The sequence below is a fragment of the Crocodylus porosus genome, unplaced genomic scaffold, assembly GCF_001723895.1.
Source record: "Crocodylus porosus isolate Cpor-Errol unplaced genomic scaffold, CroPor_comp1, whole genome shotgun sequence".
Classification (NCBI taxonomy): domain Eukaryota; kingdom Metazoa; phylum Chordata; order Crocodylia; family Crocodylidae; genus Crocodylus; species Crocodylus porosus.
In genome coordinates, this window is record NW_017728943.1 from 79,239,251 (window position 1) to 79,255,712 (window position 16,462).

General features: G+C 44.4%; 1 protein-coding gene across 1 annotated transcript in view; it reads right to left on the reverse strand.

Annotated features, from left to right (window-relative positions):
• Positions 1-16,462, reverse strand: part of GLP1R (glucagon like peptide 1 receptor) — a 140,800-nt gene that overhangs the window by 63,283 nt on the left and 61,055 nt on the right. Inside the window, exons 2-3 of the mRNA XM_019548592.1 lie at positions 13,008-13,104; positions 11,219-11,329 (exon numbers count right to left, since the gene is read on the reverse strand). Of these exons, the coding sequence (XP_019404137.1) occupies positions 11,219-11,329; positions 13,008-13,104 (208 nt within the window). The remainder of the gene's footprint in view (positions 1-11,218; positions 11,330-13,007; positions 13,105-16,462) is intronic.

Sequence of the window (16,462 nt, forward strand, 5' to 3'; positions counted from 1 at the left end):
CTCATGACTCTCCTTGATTTCAAGTGACAGCCATGTACACTAGAGTGAGAGCAGAATTTGACCTCATGTGCATGGCATGGCAGAAGAAAATACATGACACTTTAAAGCAAATTGGTATACTGAACATTAACAAGTCACCAGGACTAGATGGTAATTGCCCAAGAGTTTTGAAGAAGTGCAGACATTAAAGGAGTGAAGTGTTAGGTCAGGTATGTAACCTCTTGCTAAATCAACCCCCGTGCCTGCAGGCTGGAGAGCTGCTAATATAACACTAATCTTTAAAGAGGGTTCCAAAGAACTGTATGCAGATAAGTTTCTATTCCCGCAGTACTAGTAAAATCTATAATAAAGATAGAATTAGTGCTTTCATATATAAATGACATGCAAGGGAAGAGTCAACATGGCTTCTGTTAGCAAGATGGAGTACTTGCGAGAATCTCAACAAATAAGCAGAAAAGGAGCTCCGTTTAATATAGTATCTTGGATTTCTCAAAGAGCTTTTGGGAAGGTCCCTTTTCAGAAAGGTCCTTTTGGCAAGTTCCCTCTTAAAGAAACAAAGTTGTCCTGAGATCCGAGGAAGGTGTTTCTGTGAACTGAAAACTGAGTAAGAGATAGAAAGCAAAAGGCAGAACTAAATGGTCATCTTTCACAATGGAGGAAAGTAAACAATGGGATCCTTCAGGGATCTGTTGAGACCTGTGCTATTCAACATATCCAGATCACTTGTTAATAAGGGAGTAAAAGGTGAGGTGCCAAAGCCTGCAGATGATATAAACGTATCCTCGGTAGTCCAATTCAAACAAAAAAATAAGAGTTCCAAAAAAAAAAAAAAAACTCCTCACAAAACTGAGTGAGCACACAACAAAAGTAGATGAAACTCAAGTCCGGTAAGTGCAAAGTAATGCACGTGGAAAAGAAATACAATCTTAATATACCTTACTATCCTGTACAATGATGGGCTCAGAATGAGCTGTTACTATTCAGGAAACAGATCTCATTGTTTTTAGATAACAGCTCAAACTGGCTCAATGGGCAGCAGCAGCAGCCTCTGACATGAAGGCAAACAGAATATTAAGAATCATTAAAAAAGGAGCTGAAAAACAAAAAAAAATCATTATGCTACTACATAAATTCAAGGTGTACCCATATCTTGAATACTGTGTATAGTTCTAGTCACCCCATCTCAAAAAACAATATAGCAGAGCCAGAAGAAGTAGAGAAGAGCAACAAAAATGACTGGGGCATGAAATGGTTTCCACACATGGAGAGACTGAAAAAACACCACCATGGCATCTTCAGCTTAGAAGAGAGAATTGAAAAGGGATATAAATAGAGGTGTATAAAATCTGGACTGGTGTGAAAAAGTAAAAAGGGGAAACTTAGGGCTCCTATATATGAGCAAGGGAGGCTGCTCCTCCTGAAGCACATCTATAAACACCCTTATTCTCGGTGCTTCATACTATATGAAATTTAACAAAAAAGTACTTTTATTCATTTTTAAACAAAGTACATAAATTAAGTTGTGGAATTCCTTGCCACAGAACTTTGTGGAGAACAAAAATAGTGGGTGCATCTACACATTCATTAATGTGCTTTAGTTAATGTGCATTAAATGTAGTACCTTCATTGCGAGATATTAGGAAAATGCGTATTAGCCTATCTTAATACAGATTAACTAAAGAGCATGGGGATTTATACACATACCTTTTTGTCCTGTGACACTCTGGAGATCCAGCGGGTTACAGCAGACTCTGTATGCAAGCTGGCGTGCACTGCATTGCATTGTGTGGTGCATATGTGGCAAAATGCATGTCAGTGCACAGAAAATGGCAGTGGTGAACTTCTGAACTACAATGCTTTTGAGGTGTATTAGTTCAAAAGTGCACCACCGCCATTTTCTCAGCACTGACATGCATTTTGCTGCTTATACAACACAATGCACTACAGCATGTGTACAAATGCCTATGGTTTTTAAGCAATACTTAATGTCCATTAGCCTATTTTAATGCACGTTAATTAAATAGTACTTTTTTAGCGACAAGTTAATGTACATGAAAATAGGCTAATGTGCATTAAAGTGCACATGTAGATGTGAAAAGGGTTTAGACAAATTTATGGAGGATATGTCTATCAGGCACTGTTAAACAACAGCTAGTACTTCCCTAAATTTATGACTGAGGGTAAATGGAAGGCATGATAGGGGACAGAACATTTCACACAGGTTAACCTAAGCAACTAAAGTCTATTTACCTAGGTACATATTGCATAAGGAGGACTTGAATTAGGATCTAAAGATCAAGTCAGAGTTCACACTTGCAATGCCATTTTTCCTTATAATGGCCAATAAATTAGAACAAAATAATGTGTAATCATGGCTGAATTCCTTACCTCTCTTCAGTACTCAATGGTAGCAAAGTATGCTCATTAAGAGATGCAAAATTAAACTGTTCTCCTTAAAGTAATGGGTCATATTTCAGACATCCAACAAAAGACATACTTGGTATTGTGAGGGAGTTGTACATATATAAATGATTTTTCATAGGTGTCTGTCCTATGCCAATGCCACCACAATTCCACAAACTATTGATGTTTTCCACAGATTAATTTACAAGGAGGTAGTGTTTTGTGCTGTATGCCTCATAACATGGCTTTAACTAGTATTGTTTCCTTAGAGCCCAATGCAAAACAAAGAATTTGCTTTTGTCCATTGATCTGTCAAGTAAACCTATTAATGGAATTTCTAATTATTTATTCTAACAGTCCCCATACCTGCCCTTGAGAGACAGATGGCATATGTTTAGAGCTTACTGTTTTATAAGCAGATGGAGGTTGACAAATAGATGCAAAGATAATCTGTGTGTTTATAAAGAATTTTTCATATTATTAGCAAATGAGTTTGCCAATTAGACTGAGGTCAATTTGTATCCAGGGAAGAAGACTAAACTTTGGAATTGCTTTAGGGTTAACAAATGTAAAATTAACATTTTTTTCAGTGTTATATCCCACCCCTTTCCTAATTATGAAATAAAAGTGGGGCTGGTAGAATATTAGTGGTTTTGATGTATAAAAGGAAGAAACCATAGCAACCTCTTTGCCAAATGTATTCAGTATTTGAGGTTGAACTCTTTGATGAGTGTTTATACTATAAAAGGAATCTTAGTTTAAGTACAAAATAAAATATTCAAAGAAACATCTAAAGAAATATTCCACTACATCCAATAACATGATTTAGCATCTTCATTTAAAGTCTGCTCAAATAAAGATGACTATGAGTGCTCAATATGCTCCAGCCATTCAGTTTGTGGGAGTTCAGTTTTCAAGCTATTTAGTAAATAAGGCCACCTCAGAGCTGTCTGAATCAGAATGAGGTTTATTCAACATCATAGTAAGATCATTAGCCTTAAGTGTCAAGTTCCTTATAACCTGGATCCTGAAGCTGGATCTTAGATAAACACATCCACAAACTTGGAAGGAAAGGGAAGAGTTTGGCTTTAGAACTGTATGCTATAGCATGGGGTCACTTCTGTTTATGAACCCCATGATCCACAGATGTATCAGCAGCAAACCAGAAGATCTGTGATGCATTTTATTATCACCTATTCAATGCCTGTTTCAATTAATAAGTTGAATCAACACACAAAAATCTAAACTTCCAATCTACCTGAAGCAATATGAAAAGCAAACATTATCTGTCACCGTGATACTGAGCCTTGACTACACTCCACTCAGTTGCAGTTAACTTCTTCACCTTCAGTGGCGAACATAAAACCCCCCAAAGCAGTTACTGTGCTTATAAGTCTTATTGGGAAGTGTGTTTCTGGAAGATTTTTTAAGAGGATTTAGTGCTATTAAGCAATAAAATAAAGGACTCCAGAGGAGGCATAAACATAAAATGAATTGTACTAACAGTGCCACATTTTTCAGATCTATCTATTGGCAACTGGCTTTAAAACTGTAAAAAAAGTAACAAAATGCACTGGCAAATGCATAACCAGTGACAGTGACTGGAGGTGAACTGGAGGTCAACACCTTTTTAAAAAAAGTATACTGCTGTCCTCCTTTGCATTTCTTGCCTGACCAATCTCATTTCCTTCTATATACAGGTGACCTATCACCTGGACAAGGGAGAAGAGATTGATGTCATATATGTCATATATGTGAACTTTAAAAAAGCCTTTGATCTGGTGTCCCACAACGTCCTCAAGGAAAAATTGGCCAACTGCAGCTTCGGCTATCCCAATCCAATGGCTGGGGAACTGACTCCAATATTGGACCCAGAGAGCAGTAGTGACTGAAGTGTATCATCATGGCACTCCATGACCAATGGTGAAGAGAGACTGAGAGCCATAAGATAAGTAAATGTATTGAATGTGCATGCATGAATCTTAAGTTACTTTCTGTTCAATTGCTCATGTATAGTTTTACTTGAGTTTACAATATAATTTGTGCCTGCCAGATGAGTGGCACCCTTTTCCCATGCTTGTGACTGGAGTCATTTGTTTGTGAATGCCTTGCACAAGCATAACAAGTATTAATCCACTATCTTTCATTGTTACTGGGATTTCAATAGAGGTGGCCATGTTATAACCGAGAGCAGAATTTGATGCACTATGCTAACCAATAATCAAAATATCAACATTTTGCATCAGAAAGGCAAGTAAAAGCTTTTCTGAAGCCTCTGCATTGACACAGGACCAACCCAAAGTCTATACCTAGTCACTGTGGCTGTTTGCAGACATTTAAAAACACACTTTATCAGAAGCAGCAGCATGTTACTTTGACCCAGCTCTGCAGCATCTGTAGAGATCGGGTGCTTCAGTGGGGCTTTTCAGCACATTTATCTAAAGCTGGTTCAATCAGTTATTAAATAAAGGCACCAAAAAAGCTTTGATGTACATTCGTCATATCAAGCAGTGACAGTTGTGGTGCCAGGCAAGGATTAATCTGGATCTTGGTGGCAATACTGGACACCTCTTCTCACACCAGCAACTCACCTCTGCTCTACTCTGAACAGAGACCAAGCCCCTGCCTCCATTCTGCACGCCTCTGGAGGGCAGCAATCAGAGCAGCCCTTGAAGAGGAGTCAGGGCTTCACATACCTACAAGCTGGGGGGCGACTTTCTCAGCTCCACTGAGGCAGAAAAAGATCTTGGCGTCACTGTTGACTCCAGGATGAACATGAGTCACCAACGTGATGAAGCAGTTAGCAGAGCCAATCGCACTGTCGTGCATCTGTAGGTGCTTCACAAACAGGCCCAGGGAAGTGATTCTCCCCCTCTACGTGGCACTGGTCAGATTGCACCTGGAGTACCGTGTCCAGTTCTGGGCGCCGCACTTCAGGCAGGATGTGGACAACCTGGAGAGAGCCCAAAGAAGGGCCACTTGCTTGATTAGAGGCCTGCAGGGAAGGCCCTATGAGGAAAGGCTAAGGGACTTTAACCTCTTCAGCCTTTCCAAGAAGAGGCTGAGAGGGAACCTTGTGGCAGCGTACAAATTCATAAGGGGAGAGCAACATGAAGTAGGCAATGATCTGTTCACCAGGGCACCCCCTGGAACAACAAGGAACAATGGCCATAAGCTACTGGACAGAAGGCTCAGGCTGGACATTGAGAGAAAGTTTTTCATGGTTAGGGTTGCCAGGATCTGGAATGGGCTCCCAAGGGAGGTGGTGCTTGCCCCATCCTTGGGGGTCTTCAAGAGGAGATTGGACAGGCACCTGGCTGGGATCACATGACCCCAGGGTTGGTGAATCTTTTCTTGCCTGCCAGGGGCAGGAGGTTGGACTGGATGGCCCACTGAAGTCCCTTCCAACTCTGTGAATCTATGTGGCAACCTTACCAAAAAGTTTGACCTCCACTGCGCTAAACTACAGTTCCGTGTTCTGGCCTACTTCCCCCAGTGGTGGCTGTACCTGCAGCTACAGAGACAAGGAGACTACTAACAGCTCCAGGCATTGGGGCAATGGTACAACAGATTGCTGCTAAGTGTCCAAAAAAACACCAAAACAAACAAACAAAAAAACTCCAAATCATTTTGAACCTACTGCCTGGCTAGTCATCCTGCAGAGCTGCTTCTTCCAGCAGCCCTAATGGGCTGTCAGGGTAGCAGGAGGGAGAACAGGACTTGTGACAAAGGAAGCCAGAGAAGCTGTTCAGATACAAAAAACTGGGAAAGCCAGTAGTATGCGGAGAGAGAGTTCTCATCTCTCAGTGTGAGCTCTCAGTCTAAAGTCTCCCAGGCATCTACTCCGGCTGGTACCAGCTCAGGCTTGTAACAGAACTGCCAACAGCTACGTGGAACACAATTATTTGTTAATGTAAACAATCATGTTAAACAGTTACTGGGAAAAATATCCCAAACCCTAATGTATTAAATAGCAGTGCAGTTTTTTGAGTTACTTTGCTTGTTATGTTCCATCAGTGACAGCTTCAATAATCAACTCTCCCTAGTGAGTGCGGTAAACTCCACCTCCCACTGTGCAAACTGGAAACAGACCAATTGCCATATCAGACTGCTGTGATCCTATACAGGCAAGTGACCAGTTCCAGAGGAACTGTGCAGAGAAAAACCCTGTAATGGTTTGTTCCTAAACTCCACCTATGTGGCCAACTTCCAAGCAAAAAAAGGCCAGCAATTCTGCAAAAGTCTAGTTGCTCTAATAAAAGATATCACCTCTACCATGAGTCTTGATTGCTTCTTCCTCTAAACCAATATGGCTACAACCTGGATACCTGACACATGGAAGATATTGAATTGTAGCCGATTTTTTTAATGAAATATTCAAATTTTACAAGGAGGAAGCAACTTTGACCACCTGAATGCTCCTGCCTTTGTTCGTGGTAATTTGCATCATCACAGAGCCTCACAAGAAAGCTCAGAGACACCTCACCAGATAAGAAATGCCAGCCCAGAACCATCTATTTACTCCTCTGTGAAATATGAAACACCATAACCAGAAGGAAATATGCCCACATCCTGCTTACTACCAAACAACTTCATGGTAAATAGACTATTCCAACTTTTCTCCGAGCCTAATCTGCATATAAAATAAACTTTTCCAAACAGGAGATTTTACCACATCTTCAACTGTCCTATGAAATATGAGCTTTCATTTCCACCCAGGAAACCTTTTACAATCTTTCCTCTGATGCCTGATGAAGGGTGTTTGTGCCCAAAAGCTTACAATTAAAGACATTTTTTGCAAAAATCTAGTTGGTCTAATAAAAGATATCATCTCTACCATGAGTCTTGAAAGTAATCCTTAAAGTACTTTGAAGTTCAGGCCCAAATGAGTAGGATTTACATTTTTCCAAATTCAGCAGTTGCACTTCACTGGGAAGTATCAAAATGTTACCAGGTAGCCCTTCAAAGTACTTCCTAAGCATGGCCTCATTCATCAGCAAACAAGCAAACACAAATAAAGTTTCAGTTTGCTCCATGTGTGGAACTGAATGTGAATATGGTTCCAAAGCCAGGAGAACTCGATCCTGCTTTGGAGTTATGGAAGAGGCAGCGCTCTGTAAAAGAAAACCATAGAAGGATGCTTGGTGGTTACAGCACGGAATCAGGGTCCCCTACAATATTTCCCTACGCTTTTAAAAGCCATTTCCTTTAGGAGAAAAAAGTTTAAGAAACTAGTAATTGGGCAACCCTGGGACACCTGCTTTCATAGACATTCAGGCTGGAAGGGACCCCAGAGGATCATCAAGTCCAGCCCCCTGCTCAGGGGCAGGAAGTCAGGAGGGATCATAGGACCCCAGCAAGATAAACATCCAAAAGTGTCTTAAAGGCATTCAAAGTGGGTGCTTGAACCACCTCTGGCGACGGTCTATTCCAGACCTTGGGGGCTCAGACAGTAAAGAAGTTCTTCCTTATGTCCAGCCTGAAACAGTCATGGAGGAGTTTGTGACCGTTCAACCTTGTCATCTCTTGGGGCGCTCTGGTGAACAGACATTCCCCCAGTTCCTGGTGAGCACCTCTCATAAACTTATAGGTGGCAACCAGATCACCCCTGAGCCTGTGCCTTACTTTGTACTGGAGTAATTGACTTCAGTGTAATGGTGAGTCAGACCATGGTCTTCAGACTCCCAGATAATATTTCCAGCTGTGATTCTTAACTTCTTGCATAATCTTGGGCAAGTTATTTCACTCCTTGTTCTCTTTCCTTCCCCCATCTGCTGGGGTTATAGTGGGGACAATAAGGGGTATATACAATGATGAAGAGGGTAAGTTTGTGAGGTTTAAAGTGTTTGTGAAGTGCCTTTGCAATCCTCCCTTAGAAAGCTCAGTGGAAATACAAAGCATTGCTGTTATTTTCACTGACAAATATTCTGCTTTCAGGATAATTAATTTTTTGCTTATTTGCAAAACTATATGAAAGATACTGCACAGTCTGATAATTTATTAACCTGCACCATTGTGTTAAGCCCTGGCACCTCTCCTGCAGCGATAGTTTCAAGTGCTGTTGGAAGTCAAATGACTGCACGTAGAGTCTTAAAGATTGGAAATAAATGGATTTGCTGGAGGGAAGAAGTTTAATCCTGTAAGAAGGTTATTAGATACCCAGAAGGATTAGAGTTACTGGAAAGAGTTCTGGGCTCTTAGGTCAAGTAATTGGGAGGTAAATATTCATTCTGTACATTAGTAAAGGAAATTTTAAATAGCTTTAAAGATTTAATATCTTTATTAATGAGCTGGAGAGGGTAAACAAGCAGCGTATTAATTCAATTCACAGAGGATGCCAAGTTGGTAGTTGCAACCAACACCAAACAAAAAATCATACAAAATGGATTTGGGGAAGTCAGAAATATGAACCAAGGATCAAAATTATATTCACTTTGAGCAAATGAAAAAGAAATATATCTAAGAAACAACAATCCCCAAGACGGACAAACCACAAGCCGGTAACAGTAACACCAGAAACACACAAGTCATTGCAGACAAAAGTGTGATGTCAGATGGGCTGCTCATTCCTACCAAAAAGGATCTGTGACTGGGCTATTCAGGCAAATAGGGAAGCAAGTATGACTCCACTGCTGAGATTCTCTCCTATATGTAATAAGTTCCTAACTGCTATGCATCCAGTGTAGACAACCTCCAAAATCCCCACCTTGCAACCACACTAACCCATATCAGGGGTGAACAGGCATGCAGGCTGTGACCCAGAAAACTCACCATTGGTAGATGGCTCTGCTGGAATTTAACAGCTAATAAGTTTAAAGCTACTATAAATTCCATTAGGTTTGGTTTGAAGCTAGCTAGAGAATCAGTGGGCCACAACGATCTGCTTGACACCTTTCCCTCAAGCCACTAGACCCAAAACCTAGGTTTTTTATTTTAGTCTTTCCTATTGACACAAGTGCAAGCTACTGGAATAGATTTAAGGCAGCTGGTAAATCCTCAAACACTTGAACTTTAAGTAAAAATGGAAGGTCTTTCTGAAAGGCATGCTCCACAAGTAATTGGTCTCAATACAAGTGTCAGGAGATGAACTCATATGACCTGTGTCATGCAGGAGATGTGACAACACAATCAAAATGATCCATTTGTACAGCAGTGAAGGTTAGAATGCCTCCCAAGACACCTTCTTCCCTGACCACAGGCAAAATTGTACATGTCAAAATGTCATGCAAAATTGAAAGAGGAGCATTAAAAACTCCCCTCAAGTCAACCTAAAGTAGAAAAGTACAAAGAAACTTCCAGTTTAGCAGCTTCTTATTTAGGTTTTCCAATTGCACCCCGTGGCAGGGCACTGTTGGTGCCTGCCACTTTAAGAGCCGAGCCAAGCAGCCAGCAGGTGGTTGATTGCGGCATCTATTTTCGATCCTTGGCTGCCTATATAAACAGGGCAGGCAGTAACATTGCCTGGCTGCAAGGCTCCATGCAACATACTGGAGGTAAGGGCAGGAGCTATAGGGGATGGCTTGGAGGCTCCTAGTCCTGGGTATAACCTAGAACTGCACCCTGCCAGGAGTGAGTGGCCTGGTAGGGCTTCCAGTGGTGCAGGAGCCCCCAGGAAATGCCAGGCCAGTTACCGCCCCGGTGAAAAGCGAGTCAGGGCACCTTAACCCTAGCCCTCACCTTCGGGTGGGTTATGTAACATCGGAGGTAGTGGGGCCAGGTATGGCGGGGGCCACCTGAGCCTTGTGGGGTGCAAGACCCTGGGGGTGTAGGACCCTGAGGAAAGGTAGTTGGGACCAGGCATGGTTACAGCCACCTAAGCTCACCAGGGAGAGAAGCGCCATGGCCCCACTGTGGGGGCTGTGTGTGGAGCCCTAGTGAAGGGAGTGGCCCCAGTGAGGGGGTAGCATGTGGAGCGCAAGTATGTGCAAGTCAATAGAGTTGCTCCGGGAGGGGCCAGAGCAAGCTTAGACCCAGTCGGATAATTGGCTGGCCACCACCACGCTGAGGGTCATGGGAGAGGCCCAAAAGACGGTACATCTGCCAACCAAGGTATGAGCTAGCTAAAGCCTATGGCCTAAGGGGCCCGCTCCAAGAGGAAGGAAGGCAGTATAAGTCGTCGACACGTGAAAGAAACCCTATGAGAGAGGGTGGAGTGTGAGAGGTCCTAGTGAGAGGAGGACGGTATGAATGTGCGTGTGTCTGTGGCTAAGCTTAATCTGACTACAGGCTGGGAACACTGACATTGGGATGCCATCTGTGAGGCTTGGGCTGTCATGTAGGGGAGGAATGGAGCCTCAGATAATGCCCCCTGGCATCAGGGCAAGAATGGACAGCCTCCCACCTTAATTAATATCCTAATTAATTAACAACAAGGCATGGCAGGTGAGACAGGTGAGTGGTGTGCCCAAAGGCAAGTGGGGAAAATAGCACAGTGGCTAGTAGGGGAGCCCCACTTTGCCACACACCCATACATACTGAGTTCAGATTACAGTTAGAACAAGCATTATGTGATTATAAGATCCCTGGACTCTATTACTTGAGCATCCAAACATAGGATTGGATCACACACACCAATCAAGTAAAAATTTTTTTCTATGACCTCTTCTCCCTTCCTTTATTTCTGCCTATAAGAAGGCAGACTGTAAAGAGGATTGATCGGCATCACTGAACTAGAAGCTTTAAAGTGTCCTAGCTGATTCACAGTGATCTGAACCAAACCTTAATCATGTAGTGGTTTGTGTAAATTCAAGAGGCTGCTGGGAGAAAAGCATCTTATACTTGGTTTTGGTTTGCCCAGAAAGGAAGAGCCCCTTACCTGTGCTGGCCCAAGGAAGATACCAAGGGCAGCTCACATTCACAAAGGTCCCAGGCAGCCCATCAGGCCAGCAGGCATAGTTGTCAAAGGTTCTGTTGCAAAACTTGCCTTCTGCAAAGAGACATACAATGGGGTCAGGCACTGTCCTTGAATTGCTATAAGCATGAGGAGCAAACATTGAGAAACAGAAAGATGCAGAAGGAGCTGCACTGTACAATCGTAAAAATAGTTTTTGTTGCATCTTAGGGGGGAGAAAAAAATTCCTGGACATGCTCCTGGAACACAAAGAAGCAAGAAAGGACTGATTTTGGAGTGCTGCTCCCTGACTAGGTGAGGTGTCAGTCACAGAGGTGACACAACACTTTTCTGACATAATGCTGCACAGTGCCTGTAGCCAGCAGCTTCCATTCTGCCCTTTCTCAATGTTTTTTTTTTTTGTGCATCTCCCATCTCTCATTTTGGCTCTCTCAGCAACTCATCCTTGTTATGAATACTGCATGTAATCCTTCCCTGAGAATCGGTTTGCTGTCATGCCATTGCAGGTCCTCAATTAACACACTGCTGAAAGGCCCGCATGTATGACCACTGATCTGCATAACTGTTCAGTCAACATGCTAATACTTCAGCTTCAGATTTATTAAACCATCTGTCTCGGAGGGCAGCACTTAGCAGCACAGCATAGCAAAGGAAGATGAATTGTAGCAATACAACTAATAGAGGCTGACATGAGGAAAATGGATAACACTTTTCAAAATAATGTTTAGGAAACATAACTTGAGACCCGTCTGGCCTTTTTCAGGGCTTCACTGTAGCCCTGACAAATGGATGCAGTGTGAGTGATCCCAATGTGGGGTCACATGGACAAATTCCTGGGATCCACTGAAAGGCATCATGAGGAGCAGATTGCAGCTGCCCTTGTCTTTAATAAGAACATTATTTGTCTGAAAATGAGCTGCATTCTCATGTATACTAGAGATGCTTGTAGTGCTCCGACACTGCCAAACCCTACTTTACAGGTATTAAGTTGCTTTAAGGCCCCTGCAAGTCTATCAGAGACACGTGCAGGTGCCCTGGTGTAACGCTGTATTCTGTTTATATGTCCCAGTGTAGAATTCTTCCCCTTGGAGCTTCCTGTGAAACTCCTTGCTAGGACTGTGGAGCCCGTCTGCTTAGTAAACTTACCACGCCGGCCAGCTCCCTAAAGCACACTCTGCCGTTCCATGCAGGCCTCCTAAACCAGGAGCAGCACAAACATGTCTCAATTGGCACAGCTGAGAAACCATGCCCAACAGCCACTTCCATGCTCATTAACTCATCTTCAACATCACACAAAAGTGACGATATTACTTCCTGTTCAGAGCAGCATAGCACTACCTAGTGAGGGTGCTGCTACCTACCACACAGTAAGGTTACTGTAAAAGACTACAGCCATGTCTGCACTGGCTCCTCTTCTGTACTCAGGGCTGCAGAACATACTGAAAATCAGCATGAACTGTATTTATCCTGCAAGCTGCACTGCAGCTACCACCTGTGAGGTCTGGCACCCCCAAGATGCTGTAGACCAGACAGATGAATGCCAGCAAGAGAGCAGCTATAAAGCCGATCTGTTCTCCTACTGCCTGGGTGGGATCCTGTTATCCCAGGAAGCAATCTAATGCACAGTGGGCTGGAGGGAGTGGGGGAAGAGGAATGGGGGCAGAGGGCTTTTTGAATCCCTAAGGTGCTTCCTGGCTGCTGTTAGCAGACATAACATCAAGCAGTCATCCCACTTGCTTAAAATTGGACTTGCCTGCCACAACGGGGGGAGCCTCATATAAATACTTCAGGCACTGAAGCTGGTACTCTTTCCATCTCTGCATCATCTTCGAGAGGGATCCATCTGAATTCTGGAAGAAAATCAGAGTGCATCTCAGGGATGTTAAGACTCAGGTTGGCTCTGTCCCCAGCAGCATAGGATAGATAACAATGTAGCCCACGTAACAGAACAGCAGCTAGGAGCAATACAGCAGCCCCCTTAACAGTTCCATAAAGAGGGAGCAGGAACAACAAGTTTGTGGTCACTGCATCTTTCACACACCACTAAAAACTGTTTTTCCTTTTTTTTTTTCTTTTACTTCATCTGGCATAAGGATAGCAACTTCCCATGGAAAGGCAATGGTCAAGAGGCAAGCCAGCCACCCAGCTCACTCTCTCAAAAACAAGCACTTTCAACAAGCCTCCTCAGAAACACTTCTAGCAGGCAACCACGTTTCTTCTCAGGGGTGGGATATGCCAGAGTAACCCAATCTTCCTCTCTTTCATATGGCTGATGTAGATACAGAACTGCAACTATAATTTTACATTTAGATGGTTGAGCCAGACAATTGCATCAGGAGCAGCAGAGCATATTGCTGTGAATACCTCCTTCATATTTGTGAATCAGGCATTGAGTCGTGTAACAGAAAGCCAGGGGCTCTCCGTTCCTTTAGGGCAGAAACTGCCCAGCCAGGGGGGCACTGCAGGCCAGGCAGGGTGCAGCAGCTGCAGGTCACTGTGGCAACAGGGCATTTGGGCCAACTAACAGGCACCTGCAGAAAGTCCAGGCAGTCCACTGAGCGGAAGTGGGCAGAGCCCTGGGAAGATATAAGCCTGAGGCTCAGGCTAGTGAGCTAGTCTCTCCCTGGGAGCCACAGAGTAAAGAGCTCCCAGCTGCAAGGAAAGGCCCCCTCCTGGAGGGACGGTCGTGCTGTATATGGATCCCTGGTTAGGCTGGAGGAGCTCACTAGGATATAGTCTAGGGCTGGGAAGCTAACATAGCTGAGAGGTGAGGGAAAGTGTTCCCTCTTAAAGGGGCAGAGGGCTGTTTCCCCTTTTGGTGTTTATGTAGCAGTCTGGGGGCTTATGTTTATGTTGTAGGTATGCTGGCGGTTTGGGTTGGGACTGTAGGGGCAAGTATACCGAGGTCCCATTGGTGTCCATGGGGCATGCAGTCACCCTGAGCCTTGCTAGGGGCAGGTTCGAAGGCTGAGGAACTGCTGAGCCCAGAATGGGCAGAAAGCATAGGAGACTGGTGCCTCCCAAGTCAAGGGTGGGGGGGGTCCCCCAGCAGCCAATCACCGACCAGGAGAGGGATCCCCCAGCAGCCAATCGCTTAGCCAGCAGCGAAAGCAGAAATACACTTCTGCCAGCACTTCTGGTTTCATAGATGCATAGATTTCTACAGTCAGAAGGGACCTGGTAGATCATGGGGTCTGATCCCCTGCTCCAGGCAGGAAAAAGCACTAGAGTTAGGTAACCGCAGCCAGATGCCTGTCTAATCTCTTCTTGAACATTTCCAGGGTAGGGGAAAGCACCACCTCCCATGGAAGCCCATTCCATATTTTGGTGACCCTTACTGTAAGCGGAGAGGAAACGAGTGGCAGCCGAGGAGGTGAACGATGCAACACCTGCAAGGTTTGAGGTATTCTACAGAGGAGGACTGGAGCCACCCAATTAGCCCTTAGGGTTCCAGGTGTCCTGCAGTGGCACAGTTGTAAAGAGGCCCAGTGAAGGGCCTGGGAATAACAGAGCAGAGACCAGTAGGGTGCTGGGGAACCCCAGTGAGGGTCCCGTTGGACTGGGGCCACGTGAAGGTCTATGGGCAACCTCCCTTTTAAGCTCATTATTCCATCAAGGGTCAGGCAGGCAAGAAGGGAAGGCACTCCAGGGGCAGAGCAGGGCACAGTCCCAGAGCCACCAGGGGGTGTCATGGCTGCCCCATGATCCCCAACATGCTACAAGTTGTTATATGTTTCATTGTCTGTTCTAGGTGACCACAGTTGCACACTGGTCAAAAAATTGATCCTTATCTTCATCTTGGCAGCTACCTTCTTCAAGTGGTTGTAGAAGTTTAACATAAGGACTAGCCCCACTCTGAGGTAAGACTGAGTGGGGTTGTACCACACAGTGTTGCTGCTACAATGCAGTCAGCTGACATTGTTCAAATGCTCCTCCAGAAGAGGGACTGAACCTTTCCTTCAACTGGCAGCAGCTTCCCCAGGGTCAAGTTCCTATTTTGAAACTGAAGAAGAGGTCAGGGGTCTCCCTGTTGTACTTCTTAACAGACTGCATAGATACCACTGGCGATTGCCAAGTCCCAGGGAAAAGATAGGTGTGACCTCCGTGATTGGTCACTAGTAATCTATCTAGCCATTGTTAAGCCAAATGAATGAGTGGTGACTACTCATCTCAGCCCTTCTGTTAGTTCTGATAGGTGCCCCAGATGTCCCAATAGCCACTTTTCTGCCTATATTTCTCTTCCCATGCCTGTGGGTGGGGTGGCTCTTTTAAATACAATCAAATTAGCAAACTGAAATTACAAACATAAGAATTACCATTCTGTAAGTGACCAATGGTCCATCTAGCCCAGCATCCCATCTCAAAGAATGGCCGGGCACAGATGATTCAGAAGGAAACATAAAAATCACCCGCACGAACCTAATTGCGCAATACTTGAATACTGAGTGGTTGAACTGTCATCTAACCCCAGCTGCTGATCAGTTTATGAACTGAAGCATGAAAATTAATAATCCTTGTAATTTTATCCTTGCTGCTTTAACTGCCATTTTTTTTTTTTTTTTATTCCTTTGCACCTCCAAGTCTTTTTGGTGGAGGAAGGGAGAAACCAAGAGCCTGAAAAGTTTCCTAGTTTCATAGTTAGGTCAGAAGGGACCTGGCAGATCACTGAGTCCGACCCCCTACCATGGCAGGAAAGAGTACTGGGGTCAACCAACCACAGCAAGGTGTTTGTCTACCCTCCTCTTAAAGACCCCCAGGGTAGGAGCCAGCACCACTTCGCTTGGAAGTTGGTTCCAGATCCTAGACGCCCTGACCGTGAAGTAGTGCCTTCTGATGTCTAATCTGAATTTACCATCTGCCAGCTTGTGACCATTATTTCTAGTCACATCTGGTCGTGCTTAGGGGAACAGGGACTCCTCCAACGCCTGCTGGTCCCCTCTGACTAGTTTATAATATGCCACTAGATCCCCCCCCCAGCCTTCTCTTGTGGAGGCTGAACAGGTTCAGGTTCCATAGCCTGTCCTCATAGGGCCTGCCCTGCTGCCCCCTGAAGTGGCCCTCCTCTGGACCCTCTCTATGTTGTCCACATCCCTCCTGAAGTGCGGCACCCAGAACTGGATGCAGTACTCCAGCTGCGGCTTGACCAGTGCCGCATAGAGGGGGAGGGTCACCTCCTTGGACCTGCTTGAGATGCATCCCCACACTGCC